Source organism: Schistocerca cancellata, chromosome 1 (genome assembly GCF_023864275.1).
Source record: "Schistocerca cancellata isolate TAMUIC-IGC-003103 chromosome 1, iqSchCanc2.1, whole genome shotgun sequence".
Lineage (NCBI taxonomy): Eukaryota > Metazoa > Arthropoda > Insecta > Orthoptera > Acrididae > Schistocerca > Schistocerca cancellata.
Genome location: NC_064626.1, coordinates 867,482,386 through 867,501,917, shown reverse-complemented (window position 1 = coordinate 867,501,917; position 19,532 = coordinate 867,482,386). Strand labels below are relative to the sequence as shown.

The 19,532-nt window shown below is 41.8% G+C and overlaps 1 protein-coding gene across 1 annotated transcript in view; it reads right to left on the bottom strand.

Annotated features, from left to right (window-relative positions):
* The window catches only part of LOC126162520 (proton-coupled folate transporter-like), a 67,642-nt gene that overhangs the window by 32,361 nt on the left and 15,749 nt on the right, over window positions 1-19,532 (bottom strand). The window contains exon 2 of the mRNA XM_049919094.1: window positions 422-541. Within this exon, the coding sequence (XP_049775051.1) occupies window positions 422-521 (100 nt within the window). The 5' untranslated portion in view covers window positions 522-541. The remainder of the gene's footprint in view (window positions 1-421; window positions 542-19,532) is intronic.

Below are 19,532 nucleotides of genomic sequence, written 5' to 3'. Positions count from 1 at the left end.
GAGTTACATGAAATCTGGCTAAGTATTGCCACTTCTTTTCCTATGACAAGAATAACCAATTATATTGGGAGATGGCAGCTATGTGGCCTGAGAGTAGGCTTTAATTATGAGCTGTTCCACAGATGCGTACCAACACGTCACGGCAGCAGGAAGCTCTGTTCGTCGAGAGGTAGCTTATTCTCGTACGTCGAATACTGAAATTTGGCTCGCCTCAAAATCAACCCTTCATTCCTTAACAGCTATGAAGGCGTCCGAACAGTCCTGCCAACATCAGCTTATGAGGGACTGCTACCCCTGGAGCTAGGAGGCCTGCACCTGTGTCCCTCCATCACAAGGCTAGCTGTGTGTCCCCTGCCACCGGGGTGTGATCGCAGCAGACGACGAGGTGCGGCTCGCATCGCACGCCTAGACACGCACTCACCTGCGGCTGTTGGAGACTCTTCTGCAGGCTCATCCTTCACGCTTCTCTCGTCATAAGACATCGCTTCTCTCGGTGCTGCGTCGTTGACCGTAGAGTTCATCGTGGCGGCCACCCAGTACACTAAAACACAAGCAGTAAAATATGAATACAACATAACTTTCAACAAAGTTGTTTCTGATGTGCTGCTAGCCACAGAAATGGCGCAGCTCTCCGTTATAAGATATACTCGAGAAAACTGTGAACATGACAGTGGTATTTCACACTATGTCACACGGATAGTCGTTTCGTCAACTGAAATATTCTAACATCACATAATTCTAAATTATCCCAAAAACAATATTTAAATGGCTTTTCGAGAACATATTCTATAGAAGCGGAACTTTCAAAAAAGAGAATTAGTCTGGACCATAAGGAAAAAAATCTTGGAGAATTATCCAGCGTTAGAGCTGTCTAAGTTAACGACAAGCTCTCAAGCTAATTTTCGCGCTACAATCTCGCCAGCGTTCCTAAACGGCTACATTTTGCTGCAGTAGAATTTCCCGTGAGGTAAGCAGGACTTAAGAAATCTCCATGACGCTGGTAGTACATTTATTATTATAATGGTGATGTTCAATATTATTATTATTGTTATTGTTAGCTTACTGTTATAACTATTATTATTATTATTATTATTACTGTAATACTCGAAAAAATATCCTCTGAACGAAAACGAGTTGAAGTTCGTTACCTAGATGTAACATACTAAACAAAGATTTTTCTCTCAGCAGAAATGTAAATTTTTTTTATATTCCTATGCCTCCACGCTAGTGCAAATTAGCTTCATTGGGGTATGGTGTATATAAACTTATGTTTATTGTATTACAATATGAACTGCTTTAAAATCTAAATCTTGTTCATATTACTTACTTCGAAAATATTTAGATGTTGCTAACTAGCTTGTAAAAAATGGAATGAACACCTAGTTCAACAATTTTCAGCTAGAAGATATGCTATATTCCTTGTAGATAAGAGATAAACAGAAGTTGCAGAATAGGGATTTTCAAGTCGTGTGACGTGCTACAAAAATGAATCAATGACATATGGAAGGAACGAATGCAATACAAATGATAAGACAGAGATCGAAAAACTAAAATGGGAAGAGTATTTGAGCGAACGAAACAAATGGAGTTCCAACTGTCTTGCTTGAGTATAGGTAAGCCAAAAGGACGACGAAATATAGGAAGGCCTCTCTCCAGAAAGGTGGACAATTCCCTTTAAAAGGAATACGCTCGCAGACGTATGCCTCGAAGTTGTGACGATTCATTCATATTAATATCTTATACATGTTCAGCAGTCAGGTCATATGTTACGGACCAGTTTACAACGTAATGTCTGCGAATTTTTCAATATTCACAATTTTCCTAGGCTTTCATAGTGACTTTACACAGCAGACGATACGCTAGCAACATATATCACATTCAAGCGCACTTTGTAAAATTCGTTCACTTTCGAATATTACAAATTTCATTGACCCAACGACACCGTGACAGGAGTGACAGAATAATGTAACGAGGAATACCAACTGACGTTGAGGTGTCTTTAGAAAATTATAAGAGATCGGATTAGCTTTATTGACACCTTATCTTAATGATTTGGAATAAAATATCAGATGTAACCTTACCACATGGCAAGTGACCCATTTATTTTTGCCACCCTCTGAAATTATTCTGAATTTAACTCGGTAATATTATGGTGGATGCCAGACAACAATCTCCGTGAGCAGATGTACTGTTTTCGTAGTGGACGGAAATGTCTGACCACGAAATGCATTCGGTAAGCTCAATGAGTAGACGTACTATTATCGTAGTGGACGGAATTGCCTGACCTGAAAAAGTATTAGTAAGAAGCAGAAATGACTAATAACAGAAAATTTCTGTTGTATTTGAGAAGGTGAATAACTACTCAGTTAAAATGGTAAAATGTGGAATGATCATTGTTTGTCCATGACACAGGGTCCTTTCTCATAACATGAGAGCTAACCCTCATCTGAGAAACATACACTCTGTATGAAGTTTATTCAGACGTGAAGCATGGAAGTCCTAAGCTACATCAATACCGAGTCACGGGAATGGCAATGCGCCCGAATGTGAGCCGAATGATTAGATTGAATAATTTTTGGATAAAACAAGTGACAAGCTTTTCATTCGTAGACACAATATCGGGAAACAGTACCTCATTTAACAAAGTCATTGCTTACAAAGCTCTTGTGCAATGGATTCAGGAATGTTGCAAGCATGAGGGAGATATCTACGGAATACCTGGAACAGGAGTTACTGACTCAAGTGAAAAGAGTAGTCTAAATTGTAATAATGTTATTTAACTCCAGGAGAACGTTGCAGATGCGAAAAATTTGAAATGGCAGGCAGGAGGCAAAATAAGTACAACCAACAGAATTCTGCTCTTTTAATTTCAAAAAGCAGCCTCTCCCAAATGTAACACGTTTGATTTAAAGTCTTGTAATCAAATTCAACGTAAGGCAGCGAAATAATGATTATAATAAATGTTCTGAAGAGCGACTGAGAACGGCTGTTGTGTTACGGAGGTGTGTTACCGAGTTGTTGATGGTAACGTTGTAAGTTCTTCGCAACTTGCTGTTTCTGTCAGCGATCACCCATGTGTTCCCTAACGGGTAGTGATGCCCTTTCAGCACGCAGTCAACTAAAGGTACAAAACTGCACTTTGATCAATTTCATTTTTTTTTGTAATTGTGTTGATCGCAATATCACATTAATTTACAATTTGTTGACTATTACTTTCGGTTGCTAGACAACCATTTCCAGATCAGTCTTACTATAGACAGTACCTATGGACACGTAGGCTAGAAAACCATCGTTAGTGAGTGTATCTCGGAACATGCTCACTCACGAGCAAGACTTTAAGGACACTGTTGGTCATATTAACAAAGTTACTCAATGCCGAGCCATGCTTACTAACAAGGGAACCTCCCCATCGCACCCCCCTCAGATTTAGTTATAATTTGGCACAGTAGATAGACCTGGAAAAACTGAACACAGATCAATCGAGAAAACAGGAACAAGTTGTGTGGAACTATGAAAAAAATAAGCAAAATATGCAAACTGAGTAGTCCGTGCGCAAGATCGGCAGCATCAAGGGTTCTATGAGCTCAAGAGCGCCGTGGTCCCGTGGTTAGGGTGAGCAGCTGCGGAATGAGAGGTCCTTGGTTGAATCCTTCCCTCGAGTGAAAAGTTTAGTTTTTATTTTCAGACGATTGTTACATCCACAAGAAAACCTAAATCGGGCAAAGTAGAAGAATCCTTTTACCCATTCGCCAAGTGTACAAGTTAAGTGGGTCGACAACATATTCCTGTCATGTGACGCACCAGTGTCGTATAGAATACATCAGACATGTTTTCCTGCGGAGGAATCGGTTGACCTATGACCTTGTGATCAAATGTTTTCGGTTCCCATTGGAGAGGCACGTCCTTTCGTCTACTAATAGCACGGTTTTGCGGTGCGGTCGCAAAACACCGACACTAAACTTATTACAGCGAACAGAGACGTCAATGAACGAACGGACGGATCATAACTTTGCGAAAATAAAGAAAGTAAACTATTCACCCGAGGGAAAACTTGAACCAAGGACCTCTCGTTCCGCAGGTGCTTACGCTAACCACGGGACAACGGCGCTCCTGAGCTCACACTCTCCTTGATGTTGCCTATCTTGCGCATGGACTACTCAGTTTGTATATTTTGCTTATTTTTTTCATAGTTCCACTCAACTTCTTCCTGTTTTCTCGATTGATCTGTGTTCAGTTTTTCAAGGACTATCCACCGTGTCAAATTATAACTAAATCTGAGGGGGGTGCGATGGGGAGGTTCCCTTGTAAGAACTGTGTACTTGAGTAAGTTAAAATGATGACAATATCCTCAATAGTAAGCGTAATACGTCAATGATAAAAAATATTTTTATCACTGACGTATTCATCTTACTAACAAGGAAGTCGCGATCATTGTATTCAAGTACTTCGCGACCACGATATTACTGCACTTGGCCTCCCGTGGCCGTTATCGGAAACACGTTACAGTAAACAAGTACAGTGCTGACTAAGGAAAGAGCATCGAACTGAGACTGATTTCAAGACAATTGAACATATATCATCAAATGGCTCAGTGTGTGCTCGTGAAATATCACGATAAAAACTTATCGAGGAGCTCTCAGTCCCACATGCAATAATATAATGGCCGTCTAATATACTGTTGTTAGTAAGCGTAGTTCAGAATGAGTAACTTCGTTGGTATGACCAATAGTGCATTTAAAACCTGACTCTTTAATGGGTATGTTCCAAGATACATTCATCGATGATGGTTCTGTAGCCTACATGTACAATGGCACTGTGTCTATCGTAAGATTGATTTGAAGATGATTGTCTAGTAACCGAAACTAGTACTCCCACATTGTAAATTTATGTGCTATTGTGATCAATATAATTAAAACATTTTTAAGAAAATATTCGATTGCTTATCTCCATCACCTGACAATGGCAGATCCTATAAACTTTGACCAATATTTTTTGTGTAATGAGTACAAATCGATGCTTTCCAATAACATACTGAGCATCGGAGGACACATTCCATGAGCCATCTATTTTTAGGTCGACACCACCTCCACATTACAAAAATGGGATTGAAAATATCTTCGTAAACAAAAGTGGAAATACGCCTGACGGTCCCAAGAAAGGACATCCGTCAGATCTGACGTTTCTGAGACATTAGTTGCAAAGCTTAAATTACGTTACACCAAGAACAGTGGACAGGGCACCAGAAGAGACAGAGGCACACTGACACTGCAGACCGACTCACCTGTATTCTAGGAGTAGTTCGTTGTCCCTACTAGACTTGTTGACTCCCGCTGTAGCCGCGCTTTAAATATAAAGATAACCGGATGTAGTGGGTTGTCGAGGAGATAGAGATTTTCGATAGCGCCCATCACTGAGATAAGTTTGCACGTAACGGAGTGCATGCTCTCAGTATGACAAGTAATCAATAAAACCCTAAATTTTATGTAATAACATTTTTTAGTTTAATTTTCACGAATTATGTTGCTGACGTTGGTATATTGTTCAAATGGCTCTGAGCACTATGGGACTTAACATCTCTGGTCATCAGTCCCCTAGAACTTAGAACTACTTAAACCTAACTTACCTAAGGACATCACACACATCCATGCCCGAGGCAGGATTCGAACCTGCGACCGTAGCAGTCGCGCGGTTGCGGACTGAAGCGCCTAGAACCGCTTGGCCACCGCGGCCGGCGACGTTGGTATATTTCGTTTCGCGTTACATATTTTTATATATATTTCACTATAATTAATTGTTTTTACTTATTTTAACTTTATGTAGCTACAATTATGTACTATTGCTTTTAAATGCTTCTTTATATTTCCCTACAGCGTAAGTAGCCTGCTCCCTTGAAAAAATCTAAATCCAACTTGCCATATAAGCTGAAGATAGGAAGTAAATTAAAAGGTGGCGCAAAACAGGTATTAGAAGGTATTTGTCGGCTGTGGTTTGACTGTGTGCCGTAGATGATTCTCCTCGTGATATTCTTGTACTGTAGCTGTGAATACTCTACGGCTCACTGATGTCTCAGTTCATATTTCAGAGTGGAAACAACAACACTGACATTTTACGATAATTCTGGATGTACTGTGGCGGTGAGACGCGCCCTCAACAGAATACTGATCAATAACAGCACCATCAGGAATGACTACTGCTCGATGAGAACACAGAACAGAACTGAAGTCAAGTTGAGACAACAAAATTTAAGCGTCCTCTGACACAGATCTTGTGTAATGTTTTCCCTGTTTCTTAACGGGTTGATGAATTGTTCTGAAAAGACCAGATCCCTATATGGTGCCAGGAAGGGCCAGTTACGGCAACCAGACTCAGTTGTAACCCTGTGGACTGTGGAACTAGTGCGTACTTTATTCAGCTATGAGCCCGCTATACGTACAAGACATGCAGCATATCATCTCATGACGTCACGACGGTCTCTCCAAACAATAATGAAAGACAAACTTAAGTTTTTCCATCACAAAATTCAACTGTATCAGCCGTTGGGGCAGTCGATACATATTATATTTGAAACTTACTGGCAGATTAAAACTATGCGCCGGGCCGAGATTCGAACTCGGGAGTTCTGCAAGGTTTGCAGGAGAGCTTCTGTAAAGTTTGGAAGGTAGGATACGAGGTACTGGCAGAAGTAAAGCTGTGAGGACGGGGCGTGAGTCGTGCTTGGGTAGCTCAGTTGGTAGAGCACTTGCCCGCGAAAGACAAAGGTCCCGAGTTCGAGTCTCGGTCCGGCACACACTTTTAATCTGCCAGGAAGTTTCATATCAGCGCACACTCCGCTGCAGAGTGAAAATCTCATTCTCGTATCATGAGGCACACTTCCAGCTACATGGGTACTTCAACGAACAGGACTGGAATCTCTGGCCTACTGAGAATCGACAAAAAGTCACTGTGTCATGTGCAGTCAGAGCACAGTGGATCGTTGGACCACTTTTTATTGGCAGACCTGTCACAGCAGACAAATACAGACTGTTACTGTAACATGAATTTGTTCCGGCAGCAAGACGCGTCCGAAAGCTCCGAAAGTACTGGTTCATGCAGCGTGGAGCACGTCCACACCATACTGCGGACGTCTTAGATTATTTTGAGCCAGAATAGTGTAAGATATGATGAATGACCCAAAACTATAAATGTAATGTCTGTTGAAGAGCAATTCGTAGGAACACTCACTCTGAGATAATATTTCGTCAAGTTTTTTTATCGGCATCTACTTCGTGAACTACATCTGCTACTTATAAATTTTCGTGCTGATGTTCTAACTAAAAAAAAAGACAACGATAAATTAGGCGAAACAAAGGAACTAGTTTCCAAAAATTATTGCAGCTCATGTTATCCATCGTGAAGCGGTTACAATGGTGTATACGCCTCTGGTCCCAAATAGCTTTGCGTCCAAAAATGGCTTGAATAAGTGACTGTTTAAAATCAGCACTTGTAGTTCTTGCTACATTATTGTCTTAGTATGGAGGTTTCATTACTAGAATACTGGGAAAACGTAGTCAGTCTACAGATGAGATTGCTTATGAGACACTCATACGACTCGTCTTCGAACATAGATCAACTCTGTTAGATCCATACTGTAATGGTATTTGAATTACGTAACCATTACGGCACCTCACCTCAACCTCTCGATACCAGCAAAATTCTACTGTGTTTCTGTTAAATAGTTAACATATTTCTATGAAAACATTCAGATTTGATTTCATTAATGTAGAGGTACTTCGATACATCGATATGTATATACTGCAATGATATTACTCTTATGTGTATTCTTTCCTTTGTCACTATGATCATTGACGTACTTGTAATTCTGATTTTTGGGCGCGTAAGCGGTTATTAGAGAGTCAAGCTTTGGTCGTCATGCTAAAAAGACGCAAATTGTAGTCAGTTTATGAAATGTGAACCTTAACAGTGAGGAAGATATTTTCAAGTATGTTTTATATTGTGAAGTGATGTTTTGGAACGAGTTACGTGATATTGCAATAAAAGTAATAAAAAAGAAGTGTAACTTAAATTCGGAGTGCTGATTACTTTTTTACATCACCATTGTCCTAACTTGCAAAAGTTTAATCTTCAAGAATGGTTTATGAAACACATCTATAAAACTTTTGAATATCGCAGAATAACACCTAGGCCTCTTTGCATCCGAGCTTGGAATCATCAATACCTAGATTTTCGACGATTGAGCCATGAGTTCACAACGAGACCAGCGTGGGAAACACGAAAAGATGAGTGCCTAGTTTATACATTATTTCAAGAAATGACTTTATTAACTGTGCTCTAATGACACCTGCCACATAATATAAATTTGTTGTTGCCCGAAAATGCAATATTTTGCAGCGTGAGCAACACTACAATCATAATTAATTTTTGACCTTTGTTGTGGTAGCGTTGTTAGAATACGAAACAACACAGTCAGAAGTCATTGAAAGTATTTTATCGGTCACTCGCTGTGTTAAGAGATCAACGGGCGTCGAGACTGGACAGGTGAGGTGATAACGTCACAAGTGTCGGAGGCTGAGGCCTGAAGGCTGATGAGTGTCTTACAGCCGAAGACATCTGTGAAACAGCGGTGTCTGTAACAACATTTTGTTAGCGTAGAATGAAATTTTCACTCTGCAGCGGATTGTGCGCTGATGTGAAACTTCCTGGCAGATTAAAACGGTGTGCCGGGCCGAGACTCGAACTCGGGACCTTTGCCATTCGCGGGCAAGTGCTGTACCAACTGAGCTACCCAAGCACGACTCACGCCCCGTCCTCACAGTTTTACCTCTGCCTGTACCTCGTCTCCTACCTTCCAAACTTCACAGAAGCTCTCCTGCGAAGCTTGCAGAACTAGCACTCCTGGAAGAAAGGATATTGCGGAGAGTGTTAGATCTACAAGGTTCGCCGGAGAGCTTCTGTGAAGTTTGGAAGGTAGGAGACGAGGTACTGGCGGAATTAAAGCTGTGAGGACGGGGTGTGAGTCGTGCTTGGGTAGCTCAGTTGGTAGAGCACTCGCCCGCGAAAGGCAAAGGTCCCGAGTTCGAGTCTCGGTCCGGCACACCGTTTTAATCTGCCAGGAAGTTTCATTTTGTTAGCGTGATTGTTACAACGAATACTGTCTTCTCCGGCGTTGAGGAAACGGGCAGGGCTGCTTGCTCGTTCGGGTGTCAGCGAGGAATGCTAGACACAGCACTCTGACAGCTGACGTAGCTCGTGGCAAGTCAGGCACACTGCGTGACAGCGAGGTGGCACGGGGTGCGGTAGCGAGGGCCAGCGAGGTGGCCCACGGACGTGCCTCTGTGGATACGGAGGGCCTCAGTGCTCTTGCAGGTGGACACACACTTAGTCCTGTACCCACAGAATAATCTGGATGGCGACTGTCACGGATGTGAAAGCACAGGGCTCCTTCAGACACACACGGTACAGCCAGGAAGGCGGTACACGTACAACCTGGAAAGCGGCACCAGGTGCCCACCAAGCAAACAGAAGATGGCAGCTCACAGTAAATCGGTTTGGGCCTTCACCACAGAAAGGCTCAGTACGCCCGAATCTTCTATCAGTCAAGGCTGTGACCCGTCGGTGGCGGCAGCATGGAGCGTTGGAGTCCAGACACAGCTCGCAGACTCCACTCTTCTAGTAGAAGCCTTCAAACAGGCAGCATGCAGCACATCACAGTTCGCCAGCAGCTTTAACATGAAATTAGCGAGATTGTCATTCAGCCGGGATTGGTCAAGCGGACGGAATGACCAGACACTGAGGCCGAGATGACTGAAGCAGGGGTATTTAAAAGTCAAACACTACGTCATTGTAGCAGGCTAGGCGGCAATTTCCCTCGTTTAAGCAGAGGTACCAGAGGCCCTGTCCGCACAGCGGTGTCTCAGTTATGGAAGCTTTTACCTGCCCCTGAATTTCTCATCGGTACTAAAAAGCCTTGGAACGACCGAGCTTGGATGTTGCATGTCATTACTCTTTACACTACTGGCCATTAAAATTGCTACACCAAGAACAAATGCAGATGATAAACGGGTATTCATTGGACAAATATATTATACTAGAACTGACATGTGATTACATTTTCACGCAATTTGGGTGCATAGATCCTGAGAAATCGGTACCCAGAACAACCACCTCTGGCCGTAATAACGGCCTTGATACGCCTGGGCATTGAGTCAAACAGAGCATGGATGCCATGTACAGGTATAGCTGCCGATGCAGCTTCAACACGATACCACAGTTCATCAAGAGTATTGACTGGCGTATTGCGACGAGCCAGTTGCTCGGCCACCATTGACCAGACGTTTTCAGTTGGTGAGACATCTGGAGAATGTGCTGGCCAGGGCAGCAGTAGAACATTTTCTGTATCCAGAAAGGCCCGTACAGGACCTACAACATGCGGTTGTGCTTTATCCTGCTGAAATGTAGGGTTTCGCAGGGATCGAATGAAGGGTAGAGCCACTGGTCGTAAAACATCTGAAATGTAACATCCACTGTTCAGAGTGCCGTCAATGCGAACAAGAGGTGACAGAGACGTGTAACCAATGGTACCCGATACCATCACGCCGGGTGATACGCCAGTATGGCGATGACGAATACACGCTTCCAATGTGCGTTCACCGCGATGTCGCCAAACACGTATGCGACCATCATGATGCTGTAAACAGAACCTGGATTCATCCGAAAAAATGACTTTTGCATTCGTACAGCCAGGTTCGTCGTTGAGGACACCATCGCAGGCGCTCCTGTCTGTGATGCAGCATCAAGGGTAACCGCAGCCATGGTCTCCGAGCTGATAGTCCATGTTGCTGCAAACGTCGTCGAACTGTTCGCGCAGATGGTTGTTGTCTTGCAAACGTCCCCATCTGTTGACTCGGGGATCGAGACGTGACTGCACGATCCGTTACAGCCATGCGGATAAGATGCCTATCATCTCGACTGCTACTGATACGAGGCCGTTGGGATCCAGCACCGCGTTCCGTATTACCCTTATGAACCTACCGATTCCATATTCTGCTAACAGTCATTGGATCTCGACCAACGCGAGCAGCAATGTCGCCATACGATAAACCGCAATCGCGATAGCTTACAATCCGACCTTTATCAAAGTCGGAAACGTGATGGTACGCATTTCTCCTCCTTCAACGAGGCATCACAATAACGTTTCACCAGGCAACGCCGCTCAACTGCTGTTTGTGTGTATGAGTAATCGGTTGGAACCTTTCCTCATGTCAGCACGTTGTAGGTGTCGCCACTGGCGCCAACCTTGTGTGAATGCTCTGAAAAGCTAATCATTTGCATATCACAGCATCTTCTTCCTGTTGGTTAAATTTCGTGTCTGTAGCACGTCATGTTCGTGGTGTAGCAATTTTAATGGCCGGTAGTGTATTTTATAGTTTGCAGAACGACGTTCTGAGTGCTGTCATACTGCTCTGTTTGCGCTCCTAGAAACGCATGTGTTCGCTGTGTAACAAGGCCATGTGTGCTCCAGATTGTGACTGTGACACAAGGTCTGAGTCAGACTTTCTTCTTTTATCGTGTGTGCCATGAACGAGCTTCAAAAATTAATTAGTGCATCTGGGATCAGTGTTGCTGCCCTTATTCGAAAATATTTTGGATAGGTGTCATGGGTGTTGTGTGATGTCTTTAGGTTAGTTAGGTTTAAGTAGTTCTAAGTTCTAGGGGACTGATTACCATACATGTTAAGTTCCATAGTGCTCAGAGCCATTTGAACCATTTTGATTGGTGTCATCCTAGAACAACTTCATATTCATAGGTTTTATTTACAAATGTTTACATCTGGCAATTATTGTTTAACAACTCACAAGATTGTGTTTTATGCTGCCTACCACTCTGTTCCCTAAAATCTAGTTTTAATCGCTAATTACTATAATCCGATAGTAGGTATTGCGACAAGTAAGTCCAATTCTTATTGTTTATGTATGAAATCACGCCATTCTATGATAGGTCTGTAGGACTGGCAGCTTTACGCTTCAAGCTTAGGTACAACATACAAGTTCATATAAGAAACACGGCTATTCTAGAAGTTAACACACTTACGGCAATCAAATTCCGGCGATGTTGTTTTGAAACTTTTGAAAATGCCTGAACATCTGTTCTGTTGTAATACTTCCTTTTTCTTCTGTGAATTTCGTATCTATCGTGTGTAGGAGTTCTGGATCCAATGGACCATTAGGAAAGGTCAGCTTCTGTGTAGGCAGGATATCCAAAAGTTCGTCTTGCCAATATACGCTGATCAGCCAGAACATTATGACCATCTGTCTAATAGTCGGTATGTCTATCTTTGACATGCATAACAGTGACGACGCGACGTGAGATGGAAGCAATGGAAGCAATGAAGACAGGAAGCCGTGGTAGGTCGGTGGAGGGAGTTGACACATATCTGCACACATAAGTCATCTAATTTCTATAATTCTGGGGAGGGAGGCGATGAGCTTTCACGCCACATTCAATCACATACCAGATGTGTTCGATCGGGTTCAGATCTGTGGAGTTTGGGAGTCAAACACATCAACTAGAACTTGCCACTGTGTTCCTAGAACCACTCCATCACGCTCCTGACCTTGTGACATGACGCATTATCTTGCTGAAAAATGCCAATGCCGTCGGGAACCATGATGCTTTTGAACGGGCGTACGTGGATTGCAAACAGCGTACGATACTCCTTGGCCGTTATGATGCCTTGCACTAGTTCCACTGGACCCATGGATGCCCACGGCAATGTTTCCCAAAGCTTTATGGAGTCGCCGGCAGCTTGTCTGCGTCCTGCAGGAAAGGTGTCAAGGAGCTGTCCCCCTGGAAGAAGACTGATTCGTGCCCTCTCATCGGCATGAAGAATAAGGGATTCGGATCAAATGCAACGCTCTGCCACTGTGGCAACGTATAGCGGAATTGTGACGTGCGCATTTCAGTTGCAGTTGCCGATGTCGTGGTGTTGATAATGGCACATGCGTGGGTGATAGGCTGTGGACACCCATCGTTAGGAGAGTTCGGTTCACTGTGTATTCAGACACTTTTGTAGTCTGCCCAACATTAAAGTCTGATGGTAGTTCCGTCACAGTTCACCACCTATTCTGTTTTACGAGTCTGCTAGCCTACGGCGTCCGACATCTGTAATGAGGGGTGGCCGCCCAATCCCAAGACGTCTGGAAGTGGTTTCATCTTGATATCGCCACGTGTTGGAGACACTCAGCAGAGCACTCCTCGCCGGCCGCGGTGGTCTCGCGGTTCTAGGCGCGCAGTCCGCAACCGCGCGACTGCTACGGTCGCAGGTTCGAATCCTGCCTCGGGCATGGATGTGTGTGATGTCCGTAGGTTAGTTAGGTTTAAGTAGTTCTAAGTTCTAGGGGACTGATGACTACAGCTGTTAAGCCCCATAGTGCTCAGAGCCATTTGAACCAAGAGCACTCCTCGAACACTCGACAGGTCGTGAAGTTTCCGAAATGCTCGTACCGAACCTCCAGGCCGTAACAGTCTGTCCTCGGTCAAACTCAGATGGATTGCGTCCATACTCGATTCTACACAAGGACAGCATGCTCACTAATACTACTGTGCGTGTCTAACGAGCAATCATTCCTCGCCAAGTGACGCTGCTATCACGTGAACGGGTTTATATCGCTGGTAGGTCTGGGGGTCATAATGTTTCGTCGGGTCAGTGTAACTTTGCTGTTGACAACTTAATCATGGTTGTACCCGTAATGGGTGCAGGCAAGCGATACCACAAGATGTGCCATTAATCAAAATACCACTGTTCCATCCTCTGCACGCCCATAGCTTTCTCATCCTCGTAACAGTTGACTATTACAGTTTCTGGTGAATAGACTGACTAAATCCAATGGGTTCATATTATCTGACACTGTGGTTCATGTTCCAACACTTCTTCGTGCCACTGTGTGACGTCTTGTTTACCTACGAACAGACGTTATAACACAAGTACATGTATCGTAGTTAGACAAATATTATCACTCCCTTTTTTACAGCCCTGCAAATTCTTTTTCATGAGGGTATGTGCATCGCCTCGTTATGTAATCATTAATACTTTTTCGAAACTTGGCTGCATCCATTTACTCTTGATTTCTCACTTCGCCGGGTACACATGAATGGTGTACCACTGATAACGTGCGATTCGATTTACTACCGGAAATCCGATTGATATGAGTAATCTCGCCTTATCTGTTGTAACCTCGACGGTGGCTATGTTATCAAATAGTGCTAAATTCCTTTGTGTCAGTTCGTCGGAAAAGCTGTCTGCATTTGACGTAATCCTTCCGAAAATTACTGCGGCGGCTGGCGTCTTGCCCACGCACGGCACGATTTATGAATTCTTGCATTCAGGCAACTGGAAATTTTGCGTCATTAATACTGTCTGGCAAATATCCCTAACGGTCTAGCAATGGTCATCTTCTCGTCTAACACTTTCTACACTGAACCATTTACACAGGTTTTGTCTCTGCCAACTCACACTTTTCAACCCATTTCCTAAAAAAGTAATAAAGGAAATATAAAGGTAGTAAACTATTTATGCTAAAGTTTGAAACCTGCTCTTTCTAATGCTGTTATACAATTTTTTCCTGTATGTGAATGATATTTTTTCTACAATTTTAAAAGCCGAATGTCTTTCCAAAAAGAAGAAAAGAACATCTTGTGTTTTCGGGAGTTCTGCCGGATATCAGCGTCGTACTTGCACGATATTTTGGTAAAGTAGCACGTAACCTTCATCACGTGCGACCTGACACTGTCTCTCGAGTGGACCTGGTCCAGTATTTACACTATTGGCCATTAAAATTGCTACACCAAGAACAAATGCAGATGATAAACGGGTATTCATTGGACAAATATATTATACTAGAACTGACATGTGATTACATTTTCACGCAATTTGGGTGCATAGATCCTGAGAATTCAGTACCCAGAACAACCACCTCTGGTCGTAATAACGGCCTTGATACGCCTGGGCATTGAGTCAAACAGAGCTTGGATAGCGTGTACAGGTACAGCTGTCCATTCAGCTTCAACGCGATACCACAGTTCATCAAGAATAGTGACTGGCGTATTGTGACGAGCAAGTTGCTCGGCCACCATTGACCAGACTTTTTCAGTTGGTGAGAGATCTAGAGAATGTGCTAGCCAGGGCAGCAGTCGACATTTTCTGTATCCAGAAAGGCCTGTACAGGACCTAAAACATGCGGTCGTGCATTATCCTGCTGAAATGTAGGGTTTCGCAGGGATCGAATGAAGGGTAGAGCCTCGGGTCGTAACACATTTGAAATGTAACGTCCACTGTTCAAATTGCCGTCAATGCGAACAAGAGGTGACCGAGACGTGTAACCAATGGCACCCCTTACCATCAAGCCGGGTGATACGCCAGTATGGCCAGTATGGCTTCCAATGTGCGTTCACCGCGATGTCGTAAAGACGCGGATGCGACCATCATGATGCTGTAAACAGAACCTAGATACATCCGAAAAAATGACGTTTTGCCAATCGTGCACCCAGGTTCGTCGTTGACTACACCATCGTAGGCGCTCCTGTCTGTGATGCAGCGTCAAGGGTAACCGCAGCCATGGTCTCCGAGCTGATAGTCCATGCTTCTGCAAACGTCGTCGAATTGTTCGTGCAGATTCAAACGTCCCCATCTGTTGACTCAGGGATCGAGACGTGGCTGCACGATCCGTTACAGCCATGCGGATAAGATGCCTGTTATCTCGACTGCTACTGATACGAGGCCGTTGGGATCCAGCACCGCGTTCCGTATTACCCTCCTGAACCCACCGATTCCATATTCTGCTAACAGTCATTGGATCTTGTAATGGTCGCCTGGTCGTAGATATTGCTAATTGCTATAATCGCACTATTTCACTCCCATTTACGGAGCTTGTTAGCACTTGATGTTAGGTTGGCGCCATTAAAATGCATTGTAGTAATCACTGCTGCTTGCTGGATCGCTGCTGTGTCTCGATGTTGATGCTGGCTCTAAATCTGGTTGTCTAGGGTTAAAAACATGAGGTCCCGTGTTTTGTTTTATGTGCTTTTGATGATAAAGTATGAACGAAACCAACAAATATGTAAACTTCAAATATTTATTTCTCTGGTGGCCATCTTAATTCCACGGTCCACCAAAGACTGTGCCACAACACAACTTCCTTTACATGTTCTTTGCATTGTTTATCCACCTCAAACAATAACACACTAACACACTGTACCAAAGTGACATTCCGACTGCTTCTCGACCCTTCTTGCTGCTCGAATTTATAACATTGTCAAAGAACTACTAAAAGGAGATATAGTTTACAAGTCACATGTACATCTGTTATCATAATTTGTGCAGAAAAGTTATTAATTTGCATCGAGTGACATAATTTAACATGTTATTAAAATGACAGACAGATTTGTTGACTTGACAGAATAATTCTTTGTTACAAAAAGTCCGTTTTCTAGAAGTTTGTCAATTGACTTCTCTAATTTGCATAAATAAGTAATTAACATGAATTATTAAGAAATACATTGGTTTTCGTCTAAAACAGGATTGATTTCGTGCATACTAAGTGAAACCGCTCCTAGTGAACAAATAGGTTTCACTGGGTGATTTTTATTTAAGGACATCCAAAATACCTAAGTTGTACACTATTTTTCGTACTTCATATTAATTATTTAAGATGAACTCAGTGTTTTTACATGATGACATTTGCTGTATCAGTGATCAAGTGATATTAACTTTTGTGTGGGTTAGTTATTCAGTATAATTTAATGGGTTGACTGTTTATGGAGACATGTTACGCAATCATTGTTAACATACACAATAACTTTTCTATAATCATAAATACTCGTTAAACTGGTTGAATTTGGAGGGTATCGCATACTTCGGTACAGTAAAGCCTTTAATATGTTCCGTTACAATACCCCCCTCGGGTAATATCATTTACAGAATGTTAATGATATTAGCCGACTAGGACAAATGTGTCAAATGGTTAAAATTTGGAAAAGTACTATTTTGATAAAGTTTTTTTTTTGTTTTACTATGCATAATGTGAATGTATGCAATGACCATTACACCGTTCCAAAATGACTTTTTCCCGCAAACATTTTAGTTGTGTTGTTTCCAAATGCACTTTGTGTTATGTCATTCAGTATGACAGCATAATAAAAATATTTAGTAATATATGAAAGTAAAAAAAAGTTAATCTTTGCTCCCAGTGAGCCACATGGAAAATGATTAAAAACAGACACAAATATATCTCATGCGATTTTAAGATATATCAAAAATATATGTAAATTATTTCAAAGTCAGTTCTCATTGAGTCACAGATTAATCAAGATAATAGAAGGAACAGAAATATATTACATAGATGGACAGGTCATATGTCCATAGGAAAATATTGCAACTGTCTGCTCTTTTTGAGCCACATAAAAGAAATGAAAACAAAGAACATAAATATAAGTATGGACATGATATATAAACACAAACACTAGAGAAGTCACATGTATGAATATAATATGCACTTGCAAAAGAAAGGAAATATTTAAAAAACTTGTCTCCCATTGAGACGCATAGTCAAGACAGTACAAGAACATATTAATACTAAAATTGGACACTTAAATTGGTCACAACATAACACAAACATCAATTTTGGTGAACATCTGATTAACTGTAGAAAATTGTACACAAATCTTATGCATAAGAACACAATAGTCACAAAATGATGGGTCTTGCACAACAATTTTTTCATTGTCTTTTATTTGGTGCAAGTATGTCCCATATTCAACAATACAAAAGGAAAGTAATAAATGTTTGTCACCTTCTTGCCCGTTGCAAGTAAAGAAGATGTCTCAAAATTTAATATTCAATAGTGACAATATAAATATAAAAACATTCTCTCAGAGATCTGGAACTTCTCCAGGGTCTGTAGGATGAGTGGTAGTTGCTATTAGACACACCCAGTAAAAAACTTTGCTGATAACATGCTTTATGGAAAATGGGTAAGTAACTGTATTCAAACAGGGAAATGTGCTTAACCATGTTTATATGGTTTCAATTCAGTGATGTTTCTTAATCCAAATAACCTTCTTGATCTGGGAAAGATAAGTCTATACGCATTAGGATGTGGGCTTTCTTTTATTTCAAATGGACAAATGTCAATGTTTACCTTAACATATGGACAACCTAGCTCAACATCTTTGTCTATTTCAGTATTTTCAAACAATAGATCATTTTCAATTTCTTTAGTTCCTAAGTCTAATGTCTCTTTCCTACACTTAGACAAACCCCTCTCTGTTTGCAAAGCATTGAGAATTAAACATAAACCTTTGTTTTCACCTGTTCCTTTTAACACTGTGTTGTCACGTAACAAACTACTGTTTTCGCCCCCTTTTTTATAAAGTCCACTACGGATTCTTGTCCACCATGTAGGATACAAGGTTGCAGTTACCTTTGCTAATTCTTTCCAAAAGACATCTTTGTTTATACAGTTTCCATAGTTGTTCCACAAAACTTCTAAAAACTTTTCCCCTTTCTCTTGAAAACACACATTTACATTCCATCCCTTTATATTTTCTTTAATATTATTATTATTACCATTCTCATAGATTAGTGTTTCATAGTTCCCAATAGGCAATAGCTTGTCCTCAGATACACATTCCCTAGTCTGCATTTCACTTACATTAACCTCATTATGACCCATGTTTGTCACACCACTTACCTTTACCTCATCATCACTTTTCAATTCTACAAATACTTTTATTTCTTCCTCCACACTCTCATCAACAACATCACTTGATTTAGGATCATTATTTAAATGTCCCTCTATTACTTCTTCCTCCTCCTCCGCAACAACCCCATCTTCAGTTTCCCCCCTATGTATCTGAATCTCAGCAATTGAGTCTTTGGCTCCATTAAACACTTTGTCATCCCCCTTCTTATCAAATAAACCCCCCAAAATGGATTCTATTTGTGGTGTGTCTGACTTGATATTAACACCAGTATCCTTTTCAGCCCAACTATGGAACTCTGCAATACCTTCAACTTCTGCACTTTCACTAACTACCTGTGCTTGAACACTGTTTTTATTAACTGTATCACTTTTACTCATAGTATCCCAAAACCTTTTATTAAATTCTAATTTATTCATTCTAACAACATCAGAGTTTTCATGGTACTTCCTCTTTACATTGTATCCTCTCCTTTTCCAGTTTCGGTTATGTGTTGTCCTATCATAATATTGTCTAGCCCCAAAACTACGGACATCTAGTGGGACTGTCCACCGTTTCCCGGCTGGTTCCCTCGGTCTGTCCGTTTGTAGTTGTCGTTTTGTTCACTAGTTTCAGCAAACCCCCTCCTATCTTGTTCTCTTCCCCAATACCTACTTCTATCATTCCTGTTATCTCTCATCCATCCTCCCTCCTGTGTATTGTTTCTGAAATCATTTTCATATCTCTTATCTCCCCTATTTGGAGCATTATTTCCAGAATTTTCAAAGTCTCTCCTCCCA